The sequence below is a fragment of the Meles meles genome, chromosome 7 (genome assembly GCF_922984935.1).
Source record: "Meles meles chromosome 7, mMelMel3.1 paternal haplotype, whole genome shotgun sequence".
NCBI classification, from domain to species: Eukaryota; Metazoa; Chordata; class Mammalia; order Carnivora; family Mustelidae; genus Meles; species Meles meles.
Window position 1 is genome coordinate 125,612,689 of NC_060072.1, and position 18,033 is coordinate 125,630,721.

Consider the following 18,033-nt stretch of genomic DNA (forward strand, 5'->3'; position numbering starts at 1 on the left):
CCGTCTTGAAATCCATACCTGCTCTCCAACCTGAGCCCCTTTCCATTTGTCAAAACCTAATGTGCCTAGCTACAAATGTCCACCCATTATTTCCCCCTAATTTACTAAGAGCCACTAATGTATGACCCATCGTTCCATTCCCAGAGAAAAGCTTGCAATATGAAGACTTTCACAAAGGAGCATCCTTTTGGGAATTTCTGCCCCAGGAGAGGTCCAAGGAAGAGAGTTCTGAATATGAGGACCATCGGTCCATCAGCTCTACTGAAATTTCATCTAAGGAAGTAATGTGACTTTTCATGTAAGTTTCAGAAAACATCCTCCATTCCATTCTTTCCACTTAATTCAGAAAAACTAAGATCCAACACCAAAACAAAGAAGTGCCAAACAAACACATCCAGGTAAGGAATTTTGTGAGTAAATCATATGCTTTGAGAAAATTAACTTCAGGGGAATTGGGGGGGGCGGGGGTTGTATCTGTTCTATTCCCAGTGCCTAGGACAGTGCTGGGCACAGAGTAGCGAATGGTAGATACGGAGCAGAAGTAGTTCACACTACTTCCTAAGAGGAGTCTGAAATGACACAGACAGAAACGCAAGTAACTATAAAATCCTCCCTCCTGTAATCAACCAGGAAATCATGCCCACTGAAAAGTCTGTGCAGACTCATAAGAAAGGAGTGAATGACTGGTATCTAGAGGCAATTTAATACCTGCTCTTTCCAAATAATCTGAATAATATCCTAAGCAGCTGAGAAACATAGTTTCAAAAACCTGGTAACACTCTCTCCTCTGGAAGGTAGAATTAGCATGTATAAATTCTTAAGATCTGTAACTAACCCTAATTGCACAGAGAGAATTTTGTGTTCAAATTATTAACTCAGTCCTGAAAACAGAAAAAAAGAACCCAGCAAAATCTTTTCAAAATGTCCACGAGTCTTTTTAATATAATTCAAGGACTTAGTTTCTATAGTAAATATTTTATCTTATCTGAAGGTTAAAAGTTATATGTACATTTTTTTCAGCTTCCTAGAAATAGCTTTTTTCATATCAATCAAAGATCTTTTCTTACCCCAGAACCTCCCACCCTTTTTATTTTTTTAACCTTTATTTCCTTTCCCTCAGTGAAACAATGATTGTTTTTCTAGATATTTCTAGATTATTTTCCTTAGCTATTCCAGGGACACTCCTGCTCTAATCCATTTATAGCTCTTAAGATAGTATTCATTCACTAAAAATATTTACTGTGTACCTGCTGTTTGCCAGCCATTGATAAAAAGATCCCTTGTCCTCAGTGAATTTCCAATGAGTCTAACAATTGTAATAAGTAATCACAAGCAATTGTAACAAGCAATGGAAACATAATCAGTATAGTTTGAGTTTTTTGATAGGAGAGCGTCACAGTGATAGGGGAGATTATGCAACTAGATTTAAGGACCAGAAAAGCCCCACCTGAAAGAAGTGACATCAAAGCCCGGCAGTGCAGATCAGTGGTTCAGAGCCCGGGTTCAGACGGTGGAGGTGTAAGTCTCACTTCTGCTACATACTAGCTGTGTAATACTTAGGTTACTGTGTAACCTTGGGCATGTTGCTGAATTTCTCCTTGTCTCTAAAGTGGGGCATACTGACAAGACTTGCTGTTCCTCTATACGGCTGTTATGAGGATTAAGTAAATTAAATCCATATAAGATCTCGAGCAGTGTCCAGCCCATCTCAATTGCTCAATAAATGTCTGCAGCTTCAATCATGACCCAGATGAAGTCTGAAGGATAAACAGAAAGAAGGAAACTGGATAAGGGGGAGGAGGGAGTGGAGTTGGTGCATCAGAGAGAAGGAACAGCAGCTACAGTCTCTGTGGCAAGAGAGCACGTGGGTATTATAGAAACGGGAGACAAAGTCAGTCCTGCTGGAATTTAGGGTGTGGGTTAAGGAAAGGACTCGAAGCCCGGTGATGAGGCTAAAGGGGTGAACAGGAGTGATAGAATTAAGGTCCTTGTAGTTATTGAAGGGATTTGGATATTATCCTAAAAGCAATGGGGTTTTTTAGCAAGAAGAAATAGGGTCAGATTTGCATAGGATAGGGAGACGACTACCCCTCTGGGGAGCAAAGCAAAGGCAGGTGGGGGAGATGAGTTAGGAGACTGTTGTCATCTCAGCAAAAGATCATGTCAGCCTGGATGAATGCAGTAAGAGTGGCGGTTAGGTGGAGAGAGGAAATGAACTGGAGAGTCGGGGGCCGAGTGGGCTGTAGAAACAAGGTGGTTACCGGTCCTCTGGGACAGGAAATGGGAGTGGGGGAGATGCACGAGTGTGGGAAGATGACAAGCCTAGTTCTGGACACGCTGACTGTGAGGTGGGTGTGAGGCAGAGGAATGCAGTATGGGAGGTCCCCTAAAGAGCCAAGTTCATAGACAGAAAGTAGAATTGTGCTTACCAGGGGCTGGGGGAAGAGGGACTTAGTGTTGGGTGAGTACAGGGTCTCCATCTGGTAAGATGAAAAAGTTCTGTGCTGGGTGTTGCACCAGAATGTGGGTGTACTTAATGTCACTGAACCGCACATTTAAAAAGTGGCCCAAATGGTAAATTTTATATTGTATATATTTTACAACAGTAATAATATCAATAAGAATCATAATATAAAGTGCATAGGCCCTTATTCTTAGAAGAATTTAGAAAAAGTCACCAAAGGGAAGTATGAAGTCTGGCTCAGTGAAGGTTTCCAGAGAAAGATGGTCAGCAGCTGTATTTTCAAAACGATGAAGTTTTCAACAAGAGAATAACAAAACTTACAATCAGATAATCATATGTTTCCCCCTGGAGAAAAATGTCTAAAAAAAAGAGAAAAGAAAAAAACCTTGAACTGTGTTTAAATAAAAAAGTACACAAACCTCAAACTGCTTAAAAACAAAACAAAAAAAATTAGAATGTGGCTTAGTCAAGTGAAATTCAAAGACTGAGCAAAATATCTGCCCAAGGGAAACTGATGGAAGAAAAATAGTTAAAGACTTCTTTGAGATTATGGATAATGTCTGTTGTAATGTTTACAGCCAAAGATAGAAGCGATAAAGGTTCTCCCGTATTTTCCACGCAACAAAGTGAACAGTAAACTGGATGTTTTGCTAAAAGAACATTTTAGAATAGATGCTTTGTTTCATGAAGTCAGGGGTGGAGGGCCATGAAGGAATCAAATGAAAATAGGAGTAGAGCCCTGGAATATTTTAAAAAAATAACATACTTGAACTTTTTTGTTTGTTTATATGGTATTTGCATGTGAATGGGTATAGGTGATATTTTTCTACAAATTTCTGCAACAGAAACTTGTTATTTTTATGACTGCCAAAGATACATGATTATTACTCACCTGGCTTTATTTTTTTACTAAGAAGATAATTTAACCAACACATAAACCACAAGAGTAGAGGTATAAGTAGAGAATTTTACATTCCTTACATTTTTAAGTGCCCATAAAATATCAACATCACAACAGTTTGCTAACATCTCTTTAGGGGAATTATTCTTCATTGAAGTATTTAGTCATTCGAATGCTCAAACTCCTCAGTGTCTGTGGTATTTGGCAACCAGCAGACAGTTAACAAATCGTAGTTAAAGGAGCAAACCCATCAGCAATTCCTGAAGGGGAGTCCCACCGTGCCTGGTTCCCATGAAAGGGTGTTAGGCTGGGTCTCTTCCCCAGTTTGTACATTTCTCAAGACAAGGAACTCTCTGTTATCCTGCAGTGTATTTATAATGGCTTTTAAGACCAAATGGTTAAAAACACAGCAGAACCTTAGACTGCCCCAAGTAGGAAGATTCATGGTCTGATAGGGAGAGATCATTAAAAAACGCAGTTGTCAGTTTAATAAATGGTGGCATTGCCCGACCTACAAATGATGAAGACCTGGCTTTTCTTGGTCTCAGTCCCAAAAAGGTGGGCCACGAAGGGGAAAAAAATGAATGTGTTTCCTTTCCAGTGCCTGTCTAGGCTGTTATCAGTGCTCAGCTGGGACTGGTTGGACCTTCCTCCGTAAGCAGTAATGAAAACCAGACCTCCTGGGACCTGCTTGAAGCGCAAAGGAACTAAAAACAAAGGCCGGAAAATAGCCAGCGAGGGTGGGAGTTAGCAGGGGAATCAGCTCATAGATTGCATTAGCGAGCTTCTCCTTCAGCCAGTTGTATGCTCTTCCTTGCTTCAGCTCTCCATCTTTGGCCAATTTATCTCTGCACTATGGCCAAGAAAGATGCGAATACTGCTTAAGACCACTCCCCTTCCTGGCTCATTGCTATTATGATGGATCAAAGTCAGGTGCCATTTCGTCCTCCTTTATTTGGGAAGAAAGTCTCAGCTAAGATAGCTCGACTTAACTCGATTTGACTTCAAATATATAACTAGCTCTTTTCTACTCTGAATAATGGGCAAGGCATTACCTTGTTGCTGCGTTCAATCCCAACATAGTCTGCCTCTTCTGGTATCATCACAAAGAGTTCAGCTTCATAGGCACCTTCTCCTTCATTTCTTGCATTGATCATGAGCGTAAGATGATTTTCATCTCCAATGATGACCTGATTCTTATCTCTAAAATGCAGTTTAAAGGGAATATTAGGTACCATATTTCTCTGGATTCATAGTTACTTTATTTAAAGACTTGGAAGACAAGGAGAAAGATGTGGGAATATAAGACTCGGACAAGAAGATAGTTCTTCATGAGGAGCTGGTGAGAAGAACTGAGAGAACGGCATCTCTAGGGCAGGAAAACATCCTGGTAATATTTAACAACAAGCTCTCAAAAAGGAGGGGGAGGGGTACAAATTTGTAGCTGATTTCAATTTCTGAAATCTTAGTTTGCTGATTCCAGTGGTGTAAATCTTCCCACTGTGGTCAATTTCAGGCTACTGACCTACTTAATCTGCCAGCAAAAATTCCAGGAAATTTGACAGTTGGCTTACAAGCCAGGATGAGGCAGCGCTGGGACATCACTGATCACACCCAACAGGAAGAAGATGAACAATGGGAAAAAAGGGAGAGACCTTTTGGAAACGAATAAAGGAGAGTGGTATGAATGCCAAGTGAGCCGTAAGAGAGAGGGAAGAAAGAGGCAGGTAAAATAAGATATCAAATAGCTGACTGAGGATTTTGAGAAAATTCCTCTCCAGACCTCAAACTGAGCCAACATTTGGAAATGCCTTTGCCACTTTTGACCCTTAAAGCTATTGCCTTGGATACTGTCTAAACTGGGAAGTTCGGGGGGAAAATCCCCTGACAGGTTGCCAAGCAGATTTCAAACACTGGCAGTGGGATGGGCCTTGGGTGTGTGTGTGTGTTGTGGGGGTGAGGAGCATGAATCTGCTTTTCCCCCCACAGAGGATGTTTTATCTTGGTCTCATTTCTTTCTGTAACAAAATGCAGACCAGTTACCAGTGCTAGACTGGGGACTCCCCATTGCAGGCAACTGGGAAGCCCTTTGATTCTTTCCTTTTTTTTTTTTTTTGTTTTTTTGGGGGGGAGGTTGTTTTGTAAAGATTTATTTATTCAGAGAGAGAGGGAGGGTGAGAGAAAGAGAACATGAGCAGGGAGGAGGGGCAGAAGGAGAGGGAGAAGCAGACTCCCTGCTGAGCAAGGAGACCTGACACTGGTCTCTGTCTCAGGACCCAGGGATCATGACCTGAGCCAAAGGCAGATGCTTAACCCACCAAGCCACCCAGATGCCCCGAAGGACTTAGATTCTTTTTTTTTTTTAATTTATTTTCAGCGTAACAGTATTCATTGTTTTTGCACCACACCCAGTGCTCCAAGCAATACTGCACTCCCTATTATCCACCACCTGGTTCCTCAACCTCCCACCCCTGCCCCTTCAAAACCCTCAGGTTGTTTTTCAGAGTCCAGAGTCTCTCATGGTTCATTTCCCCTTCCAGTTTCCCTCAACTCCCTTCTCCTCTCCATCTCCCCATGCCGAAGGACTTAGATTCTTAATTTGATTTTGGGACACCTTCTGCTTTACTCCACAGAATGCCATTAATTTTTTCCCAGAAAATTAAAAAATCAATTTCATTTTGGCAATTTTAAGGATGATTATGAGTCATGAAGTGCTGCAAAACCTGGTTTGGGTAAGGTGTAGGTAGAACCAGCCTGAGTCTCCTGCTCCCAGGACTGAGGCAAGTATGGACAACCTGAATCACCACCCCCCAAGAGAAGTTCACTTTGAACAAGCACTTTCTCACCCTACTTTTGCTGAGAGATGGCAAAATCTTAGGGTGTGTCGGTTGACACCAGTGACAAAGAACTGACCTAAAACACAGGCTAACCCAAAGTGTAGCCAAGCTCAAGAATTTCACGCAGAGTATTTTTTTTTTTTTTTGTAGTAGTAGTATTAGTAGTTGGAAGTGTATACTTTCTCCAGAGAAGCTTTAAATAAACACCTGTATTCCATTAGATAAAGTGTACATGTTTATTTATTTAAACTTACGGTCTAGCTGACAGCTTCAAGTCAGGAATGCACACATTGTCTTCTCCACAATCCACGAGGATGTGAGCCTGTGTTGTGCAAACAGCCATCAGGAATAATCTGGGAAAACCTGAATCGCATCCTTTTTTAAAAGTACGAACGAGTCCACAAATTAAACCAAAGCCTTCATTTTGCCGGGTATTCTTCTGCCCCACTAGACACCCTAGCCAAGGCAGTGATCTCCCAAAACAGCCAAATTGACACAATAGCCTGATTCCCATTCATTCTGTGGTGTCCCTAAAGGAGGCCACTCTGTGTTTGGAGAATCACAGACTGTATTGCTTCCCCCATAGCCACAGTTTGAACAAAGTAAATATCGGTTGCACAAGGCGAAGGGCTTCTCAAAACACGATGATGCAGTGTTTCAGGAAACATGTTAGGAAAATCTCTCCAGTGGGACGAGTTGGTGTGCAGGAATGCAGACAAAAGTGGCTGGGTTTGGTCTTAAGGTCACAGGAGCGTTGCCCAGGGCCTGACTGGGAATCAACCATCCAGGGTTGTCAGGGACCTACCTGTTGGGTCACAGTGTTTTCCCTGTAGTAATTCAATATCGGTTTCACTTCCAAGCCTTCTTTAAAAGTGGATTCATCCAAACTGTAATTCAAACTAATGTTGATTGGAGATAATTTATCTCGGAATTCAGTTTCATCCTAGGGAAAATAATCATACACTCAAGGAAGGCTCTGGGAAAAAGCTACACGATGTTAGTCTGTGAAAGGCAGGCGACATTTGACTTCAGCCAGTGAAGTGAACGATCAGGTGATTATCATGGCAGCTGGCTTGGGTTCATGTGCGATACAGTAGGAGCTTAATTAATACATGTTCAGGGATGAAATCGTTTAGGGCTGAGGCATCATGGAAGTACATACTTCAAGAGGCAACCTTCAGGTTCCCACATAGATGAGTCAAATTGCAAAGAAAACAACTGTACTTATATATGGAATAAATGTCATGGAAAATTTTGTGAATTGGGCTCAGGGGGAGAAAACATCTTGATTCTCCCCCTCTCGTCATCTCTTTAAGTTTGCGTGAACTTCAAAACACCTTTAGCACCTTTGAACTCCCTCAGAAAATGAAACAGTTCCCTTTAGGGTGAAGAGGGTAGCACAAGCAAAGGCCCTGAGCACTTAGGACCACCTCAGGCCACGCAGAGGAAATGCCACTTTCAGATGTGTGACAGTCACGGTCATAATGAGACTTAAGGGTCATGCGCCCAGCTTTTTATTCCAGAACATTCCAGAGCACGTTTGTGAACTTTGTCCTCACTGGGTTCTCTCACCCCCTCACTAAGTCCACTCAGGAAGGAGACTAAACGAGAGAGAGAGTGTGTGTGATAAACCCCACAACTGCTAAGAAGCTGGAGTAATAGTTTTATACATATTTTGGCTCTTCTGTTTCATGGTAGGCTTTGGAGTTATTGTCAATATACATTTCTTTAAAAATATAAATTACTTTCAATAAAAATGTTGAATTGCCTAAATGTTTCCCAAGTTGGCTCTGAAATGCATGTTGATAACATCTGGCCAAACATATTCATGTAGAAGAAAAATTCAAATAAATGGCATTTAACGTTTATGGTTTTACGGGAGGGAGGCAGTGAGAAATGAAAACCACCTGAGTTGGTTCCAGTATCAGGATAGTGTGCAAAACAGAAAGAAGCCTCAGGAGCAAACAGCCACATGCCGTCAGGTCAGCTGCCTTGGAGCACAAGAACAGAGCAAGGGACCTTATAATAAAGTTTGCTCCTATAAAAGGAAAATAGACGTGGATATCTGTCCACAAGTATGATGAGTCACTAGAGAAAAATGGTTGGAATTTGAATCTGAATGTTAGAGGCCAGAGAGGAGATTCTGGAACACTTACTCGGAGGTAAACGACAAAATCCTGGCATTGAAAGGACTTCTGCCGCTTTATGGGGAGTGGAAAGACGCGATGTGACTGATGATTGTCAAGGAAAAGTGTGCGCTTTATGGCTCCTTTTTGTTTCAGGGCGTCCAAATGCACCTCTGCAGTCAGACCTAGGGACAGAAATAAAGCAAACACAATCGGAAAGGAAAAGTATTCTGTGAATGCAGTGCTCAAATGAATTTCTATTTCAACTTGCTTATTCAGAAAACATTGTTTTCATAGTTGGATCAAAAACAATACACAAGCTGAAAAAAGTTTGAGAAAACACTCTCAAAGCTGAGAAACTTGTTTTGTCATGGTTTTACACAGTCATTTCCCGCCCCCCCATTATTATATTTCTTCTTGCAGATAATATTAATGCCAATCATTCAAGTAATAGTTATGTAGATGTTTCCATATATACAGTAGAAATCTTCATGTTAAAAAATTCCATGGTCTGTGCCGAGAAATGCTTATTGCTAGTTTCACCTGGCATAACGGAGGAGTGTAGAAATGAAAACATGCTCACCTACTGTATTTGAAATGCTCTGGCCTGTTACAGACGCACATACTCTTAAAGAGAAGCTATGGAAAATAATAGTCAATAATGTATTGGTTAGTAAAATTTCGAATCTGAAGTAGAGATCTTACTTTATCTCACCCAAGATAAAATGAATACATCATTTTTCCTCTGTACTTCTCATTATACACAAAAACAACACCTAAAGATACATATATTTGTAAGATCTATCTATCTATCCCACCAGTGGACAACAACACTCATAGAATTAAGATGGGTAACATTAATACATCGGAAAATAATACTTTAAAGTATTACTAGAAGGTAACTGATCTAATCAGTGGATTAAGTAATCAATTTCTTGCTGCTTTTATTCCATAAAAACATATGAATACTTCCCCTGTGTTAGGGAGGGAAGAATTAGGCAGTACAGAGCCTGGGGATGAGCAAGAACATGAGTCCATTTGAGGAACCCGCAGGAATTCAGTTTGGTTGGAGTGTTGGAGCAAGGTGAGGAAGCCCAAGGAGGCCAGGCTGGTTGGGTTAGTCTGCAGGGAATGAGGCTTTGAAAAGTCATGTTAAAGAGTTTGGATTTCATGCTAAGAAGCACAGAGCACCATGGGATAATTAAGCTGCATCCCCACTTGGCTTGGAGGAGGAGGGAACTTGGTGGTTAACTTGCTGGGTGTAGGTACAACTTCTGGCAGAGATCCTACAGGAGGGTGGGGTGGGATCAGGGTGAGAGAAAAGGAACATGAGAAGTGGAGGAAGGCTGTCTCCAGGTAGGTAGACACAATGATGTGGTGTGTAGACACAATAAAAAGAGGGCAGATGTGCACAAGAGACACTATATGGTTTTGCCTAGAACATGACCTAAACTCAATCCAGAGAGACGTCGCCATGGCTTGTAGGATGACCTGCCCTGGGACCTGTTCTGTGGCCAAAGAGGGAAGGAGAAATGATCAGTGGTCTCTACCTGGCTTTGCAGCATGTGCTCACATCTTTCCTGAAAAATGTCAGGCCCTCACAAGCCAGCATCTGAGATGGGGCTTTTTCACATTTTGAAGAAATTAAAACTATAAGAAAATATTTAAATATGACTTAAAGACAGTCTTAACAATTTTACTAATAACGTACCATAGTGGGATTTGAATATTTCAACAGCATCCCAAAACTGTAAATAAGCCCTAATCATGCTTTAATTATGTGTCAGCTTCCTGTGTTGAATATAATGAAAATGTGTCACATCTGGGACTCATCTATCTGCTGTGACCTCAGTCAATGTCTCCCTTTGGGGTAAATAATTTGCCACATGCCATTAAGCCAATAGTTTCCTGAGATGTCTGCTTGGATCCCTTCCCCTGAGAAATCACGAATTCCAGCCTACTTCTACTGCAATTAGAATTATTTAAGAAAGATGGAAGTTAACCCTATCTTTAGATTTTGTAGCATGTTTGGCTTCCAAAATCAAAATTTTTTTCCGTGTCCTACTTTTTTTGGGAAGTACCTGGTTACTTGTCAAAATCAGAGACAAAGTTCATTAACTTTTACAAGAGAAATTCCTCTTTGTAATGAAATCATCAGCCTATGTGAATTAAAATAATTTTATGTATGGCATTTTGTTGAACCATTCAAAAGCAATGACGTTTTTGGAAAAGAAGTAAATTATAGCTCTGGAGTTGGACCTTGTTTTTTCTTTGCGAGAAAGTGTTTGGTGGACAAATGATGTTAGCAGGTGATTTATGAATTATATCAATTACGTGTCAGCACTATTCTATATTTCTTTCTTAATTCTTCCTCTTTGTTACCTCCCTAACAGTAACTGGATGACTGTGACTTTGTTCATACAACTTTAAAATACTTGGTACAACTTACTGAGTTATTAATAACAGTACCTCAGCCTACACTTGCCAGTTTAAAAAGGTCTTTCACAGAAAAGAGTTGCCAAGTCAAAACATTCCAAGCACCTTATTCTGATCTAAAAGGAAAACCTCAAAATCTTATAGTACTAAACCAAAATATTCACTTTTTAAGAAAATTTTTTTTATTTTTTAAAATTATTTTTATTAACGTAGAATGTGTTATTCGCCCCAGGGGTACAGGTCTGTGAATCATCAGGCTTACACATTTCACAGCACTCACCATAGCCCATACAAGAAAATTTTTATTATTGGGTGCCTGCTTGGCTCAGTCTGTAGAGCACATGACTTTTGAACTCAGGGTCCTGAGTTCAAGCCCCACATTGGGCAGGGACCCTAGTTAAAACAAAAAGACATAATCCTATCAGATATCAAAAAATGTTATGAAGTTCTGATAAGTAACATATTATTAATACAATGTTTATTACTGAAATACAGTTGATATATGTTATATTTGTTTCAAGCAAATAACACGATGATTCAACCACTCTATATCTTACTCACTGCTCACCATAAGCATAGCTACCCTCTATCACTGTACAAAGTTAAAAACAAAATTATTGACTCTATTCCCTATGCCGTCCTTTTCATCACTGTGACTTATTTATTTTATAACTGGAAGTCTGGACCTCTTAATCTCCTTCATTTATTTTGCCTATCTCTCTTACCCTCTCCTCTCTGCCAACCACCTGTTTGTTCTGTGTATGAGTCTGTTTCTGGTTTTTTTTATTTACTCATTTGTTTTTTAGATTACACATATAAGTGCAATCAAGATATTTGTTTTCTCTGTTTGACTTATAATAACGTTGCGTAATATCTTCTAGGTCCATCCATGTTGTTGCAAATGGCAAAATCTCATTCTTTTTTATGGCTGACTACTCTTCTGCTGTAGATATATACACCACATCTTCCTTATCCATTCAGCTATTAATGGACACTTGGGTTGCTTCCATAACTTGGTTATTGTAAATAAGGCTGCAATAAACATAAGGGTGTGTGTATCTTTTTGAATTAGTGTTTTTGTTGAAATATTCATTCCAAATTTAGCAAAACACATGTTGTACATAAAAATACACATATATTCACTATATGTTTTATATATCAGAGAGTTAGGTCCACTGACAGGTCTATACCTAATTACGAAGTACCCTTGAGTTGTCAGGGAAAGCTGTGATCTGTAATTAATTAGAGTTAAAATTGCAAACTTGATCATATTCTATATGGTACCTTAGTCTGAAAGGTCTGATTAGAACAAAAACACTAAATCAACCCAGAACGCTCATCACATAAATTCTAAAGAAAACTTTGCCTATAGTGCTTCTAATACATTAGAAGTCAGGACAATACATGACAATTCCTCCGACACCGGTCCTGACTCAGTGCACGGTTGGAATTATGATACTGTTATTTAATGGTGTGCAGAGCCATGCATGACGGAGAAAGAATGAGGTGGATACAAAACAGGATTTAAAAGTACAAAGCAATTCATTTTTTAGAAAAGTTTATTTAAGTAATCTCTACATCCAACGTGGGGCTCGAACTCATGACCCCAATATCAAGTGTCACATGCTTCTCTGACTGAGCCAGCCAGGCATCCCTCATTTTTCAGTCTAAGCACTTTAATCTGATTTCAGTGACAGCAAATATTTTGCATAAAGGTAGACATATTGGAAAAGGTTCTCTTACATTTGGAAAGGATGGGCTTTCACATTTGTCAAATGAAATATTTTACTAAATACTTTTTTAAATTGATTAATAACAATATTAATATTTATTGTGCTGGTTTTACTCTTTTTTTCTAATTTGAAAATGCCAGTAGCAGATACTTTATAAAATTGCACAGTCATTTGAAAGACACAAATTTACATTGATGGACGCAAAGAACTATTTCTCAGTAAGGCTTCACTTAAATGATTTTCAAATGTAGAATATAAGGTTATTATCAAATACTGACAAAAATTCTAGGAAAGCAAATCAACAAATGCCTGTCAATCATTTTGGAAATACTGACCTAAATTCCTAAAATAAATTTTAAAAGTATCAGAGAAACACCTTCTAGACTGAACCAGCTGTTAATTTTTATCTTCAAGTACCCTGAGCCATCATTAATTCTAAATTTTTGCATATGAAGATGAAACGTTTTTCAGAGAATGCATGTGATAGAGTGAAATAAATAATTATAAAGACATGTATTTATTCATTTGCCTACATAAGAAATTCCATCTTACCTTAATAATGTGATTTAAATGCAATAACGAAAACAGCTCAGGAAAAGAAACATTTTCTTGAAACAAAGTAATACTCTTTCCATAAAACCAAAGAAACCCCATATCTGTTAAAAATACTTAAATTGTATTTAAAAAAAAAACAACCTAAAATGCCTTAGAAAAAGTGATCTCGTTCAAAACAGCACTTTATATCAGAGCATGCCACACTCAGATCCTTGAAAGCATCCCATCCCGCGTAGGGTCCATTCAGTTGTGACTGTGGGAACACCAGACTCTTTGGGGGAATACTGAAGTCTTAGCACTCTTGCCCGAGGAGCTCCCACAGTTCATTTCAGTGAATCATGCCAGGGTAAGGACAGACGCTGGCTCTTTCACATATTTTCTCAGATCAGGTTTTCATTATAATACTTTATGGTTTTAAACCATTTAAAAATGTGCTTCGGGCATTTCCCAGCTATTTTCAAAAACCAGTGAAGGGGAGGACACGCCTCCCGGAACTGGGGAGCGCCCAGCAAAGGACATTTTTTTCAAAGATTTCTTCAGGGTCCTCCTCACACCCCCACCCCCACCCCCGACCTCTACCCAGGAAGGCTTCGACTTTGGTATGAACTCCTGTCAAAAGGCCATCAACAACACACTGAGACTGGGTGGAAATAAGTTCTCTGGGTCAAGCCTGGTTTGTTCAGCATTCTGACATTCTCAGGAACTGAACATTCTGTCTGAGTTAGACCACACCTTCTGGAAAATGAGGGCAAATCTCAAAACGCTCCAAGTATTTCTTGATTTTTTTCAGAGGATATACCCTGTTGGCATTACCCAATATGACAGACTTCTGACTCTTGAGGACCCACGTATTGAGAAACAAAGTAGCATATTCTCAAGCTCTGTTACAACTGAATTCCACTTGTAGTTCCTTCAGATGAGCAGCAAGATGGAGAAGGAACACTTTCAGAAGTGAAAGAAATGGTATTCTCCTATGGCTCACCAGAGGATCTGCAATGCTGCTAATATTCATGATAATGAGATCAGGGCCACAACAATAGAGGTGAGAGCACAAAAATTGCGATTTTTATCATGTTTGCTTTTTTTTTTTTTTAAGATTCTATTTATTTACTTGACAGAGATCACAAGTAGGCAGAGAGGCAGGCAGAGAAAGAGAGGGGGAAGCGGCTCCCTGCTGAGCAGAGAGCCTGATGCAGGGCTCCATCCCAGAACTCTGGGACCATGACCCAAGCCGAAGGCAGAGGCCTTAACCCACTGAGCCACCCAGGCGCCCCATCATGTTTGCCTTTTAATTGTGCACACTAAATTGCAAAATGGACGTGTGTTTTCAGCCCAGGAAACTGAGTGGTTTAACCGAAGCTTGTTAAAAAAAAAAGTTTGGAAAGCGGTATCCATAAGCATACGTAAATGTAAGAGTCAAGGTATTTTATTCTATTTTCAGTTTGGTTGATATTTATTTAAGCATGCCAAGAATCCAAAAGAGATCTCTAAGATTTGTTACATTGGGAATTTCCACAAATGTTTTTATGCTTCTCTCACTTGGAGCCTGTAGATTAGGGAAGTAGCCTTTTTGAAAGAAAAACTCTATTTTTCTTCTCTATCTGTATTTGTTTTTATCTATATAGATTGAAAAACCTGAGTGCACATTCATGCCTCCCATTCCAGATTAGTACAAGAAATATTCTAGTTTTCCTCCTTTCTGTGTTTGTACCTTTCTTCTCTGACACTGAGAAGTGTCCTGCCATTATCCTCATCATATCTGCTTATACTTCAATCTCTCTGAATATTGTTATCTTAAAAATATTTTTTGAGCATAGTTGAAAAAAATGTTACATTAGCTTCGCATGCACAATAGTGATTTGACAAGTTTATATACCATACCGTCAGCCTAACACCCAACTGGGGCTTTTCTGAGCTCCCGAGTCCCATGCCCCACCCTGGAAGTGGCATTACCCGAAGGTGCCCAGGTGATTTGCATCCACATCAGAGTTTGAGAAGCACTGAGTGAACTCACCAGGCCACAGGGGACAGAGACTCTGGAACCTGGCATGTTTTATTTTCCAGATTGATAATCATTGGGTTCAGCAGAAGCTGGGCATCCACAGTCACAACCGGTCTTGCTCTGCAGGGAGAAGACACAGAGTTATAACGAGTCATGGGAGCGACACCCCACTTTCAGAGGCCGCCGCCAACACCCCCAGCCTTTGTGCCAAGAATTTGTCTCCCTGTGTGAACAGGTGGGCTCTAGACTTAACTCATTACCTTAAAACACATGGGGTCATCATGAATACAGATCAAGGACGCTGAGGGTCCATCAAGCAAAACTGCATCCACGGAGCTGCTTGGTGGACGGAGCGGCCTCCGGGGACTTGCGTGATATTGCTGGGAGGCGCGCTCTGGGATCTGCTCTATTCATATCTGAGGAAACGCATCCTTCTCTACTCACTCACACCTGTAAGTCCTTGAGTTTGGCCAATTTTGTTTCCTGATGGGCTGATGGTTTTCTTATTGTGATGGATAATTTTCTATCCAAGCTTTGCTGATCGAGCTAAACACATAAGGGCGGTTGACAAGATCCTTGCATACTCCACATTGGAGCCATGGTTCTCAATCCTGACTGCGTGTTGGAAGCGCCCTTGGAGTTCTCAGAAAGGTCAAAAGACCTCAGGGGATCTGGGCTGGGTGTCGGCATGTGAACCAAGCCCTCCAGGTGTTTCTAATGTGCAGCCAGGATGGAAATAGAGGAACTAAATGTACAGCAAACTCAATTTTCACCACCACCCAGAAAACAATAATGAGACAAGCAAGTAACTCATTGGGGAAGGGGACTGGGCAATTTTTCAGGCCTGTTCCAAGGTAGGACAGCTAAGAGCCAGGTCTCCCAATGACAACGTGAAATGATGTTGCATTGGGTAACTTTTCCTCTGTTGGGGAGGGAGGGCCGTGCTTTGGGATGGTGTGTGTTTAGGGCATGACTTACCACAGTGGGCCCCTGGGAATTTTCCTAAACTCCTTTACACTATTCATCTGTGCTTTGTTACATAATTTTGTTTTTAATATTGTGTTAGCTCCAGTCTTTGACAAAGCAGACGGCAAGAATGAGTTAGATGTGCAAGACAATCACTGGGGCAAATACCTATGAGGAAAAAAGGGAAGTGGGAGAGAGGAGGCTGGCAGCCAGCCCTCAGACTGTGATGTAGGGCTGGTGTCTGTGAAGGAGTGAGGGAAGGAGTGAGGACTGGGTGGTGGATTTAGGCCTTAGCAACCAGCCCATGAGTTCATCAGCCCTGAGTGGGGCATCATCAAGGCCACTGTAAGCATAGCCCCATCCTTTAGACACCTGAGACACCCGAGCTTTCCAATCATCTGATTCTAAGCCAAAGTGGTGAGTCATGGGTATACATCAGTCTATGAGTATGTCTTGGGACTGATGAAGGAGGAAAATCTCACTTCCTCGAGGAGACCTAACTTTAGAACCATTCTGGGGGTTGGGCTAGGTTAGCATTATGTGCCCAGAACACATGGGGCTGCTCTCTGCCTTTTGTTTTGATATCCTGATCTAATGTTTTGAATTCCTATACAACTTTTTTTTTAAGAAGAAATAAAATCTATAACTTTTGAGCACCAACTGTCTACTTGTAGCTTACGATTCTGTGTATATTACCTACAGATTCTCACTTAATCTTCTTCACAAAAATAAACTTCTAAAGCAAGTATTGTTACCACTCTTCAATAAACAAACAAACAAAAAAAATCAGAGGCTCAGAAAGGTGTAGGGACTTGCCCAAGCCTACACATGAGTGTGTGGAATGGGTAGGCTTTTGGATCTAGACCTGTCAGATGTAAACTGTTGTTCAGTACTTGCTTTTGGAGTATTAATTCTTGGGAACATTCCATTCCCTAACTTAGTCTCCACACCTGATTTATAGAAACCTCCTCCCCCTGGTACCCCTTCTCTATAAGCACATTTTAATGCATTTCCAAAGGGAAGAATTCAGACATAGTAACATCTAACGAATGCCTCATTTTATAAGTTCTGCTAAGATTCATATCTTCATTTAACATGTTAGTAGGGGCTGGAAGTTTGGTCATGAGGTATGAGATTAAAAAGACAGGGAGATGAAAGAAAGGCAAACAGTTGAGAGCAAAACTTCCTCCAAACGTTAAAAAGAGCATCTAAGTGTTCTCCAGAGTAAATAGCTGGGATATACTCTTGAAGGCGAAACTAGCAGCAAAAAGGACATGTACTTGAAACAATTAGAGGAACATTTGCATGCTACAAACCACGTACCTGTAAACAGCTACTTTTCCTGTTCCGAATGCACCTACAATTAAATCTAAAAAAAGACAAAAACTCAAAACACATGCACACATTTTGTAGAAAAAAATCAAAGCTCTTATTCATAAATAGTATATAGGACATCCCGAAATGCTGATTGTAGAGTGAGGCTCATCTGGTAAGAGCAGCAAATTTCACCTTCCTTAAGACATTCTGGAAAGGATGTTGGAACCTCAGTGTAACTCAGTAGGACAGGCAAACTGGTAGCTCTCAATCCCTTCTGGACTCAGGAATGCCAACTTTCTAGAAATGCTTTAAAAATGCATCATAATATAATTTCTCCTATCCTGGAGATGAAGATGTAGACTGAAGGCCTACATCTTGAGGAAAGTGAAAGGGAAGAACCATGTCCTTTAGTGCCTGTATGTACCAGGCATGTTATACACCTTGTTTTCCCTTGCCTTCCAGCAATGATGCTGCCAAGCTGGTCTTATTACAAAGTGGGACATTCTGACCTTCCCTCCTTTTGACACAACCATTTGCTCTTTATAAATAGTGTGGACAGTGAGTATCCTCTTGGCAAAGTGGTCTGTAGTTTATGAACTAATTGTTGTGTCATTATAATGATCCTAAATAACAACAACAACAACAACAACAATAATAGTAATAAATAGCACGGGTTGAACACTTAGTCTTGGCCAG

The 18,033-nt window shown here is 40.4% G+C and overlaps 1 protein-coding gene across 1 annotated transcript in view; it reads right to left on the reverse strand.

Moving 5' to 3' along the window:
* The window catches only part of ITGA8 (integrin subunit alpha 8), a 173,754-nt gene that overhangs the window by 61,282 nt on the left and 94,439 nt on the right, over positions 1–18,033 (reverse strand). The window contains exons 14-20 of the mRNA XM_046013396.1: positions 17,344–17,389; positions 15,067–15,174; positions 8,912–8,967; positions 8,359–8,513; positions 7,008–7,145; positions 6,457–6,524; positions 4,421–4,568 (exon numbers count right to left, since the gene is read on the reverse strand). Coding sequence (XP_045869352.1) covers positions 4,421–4,568; positions 6,457–6,524; positions 7,008–7,145; positions 8,359–8,513; positions 8,912–8,967; positions 15,067–15,174; positions 17,344–17,389 — 719 coding nt within the window. The remainder of the gene's footprint in view (positions 1–4,420; positions 4,569–6,456; positions 6,525–7,007; positions 7,146–8,358; positions 8,514–8,911; positions 8,968–15,066; positions 15,175–17,343; positions 17,390–18,033) is intronic.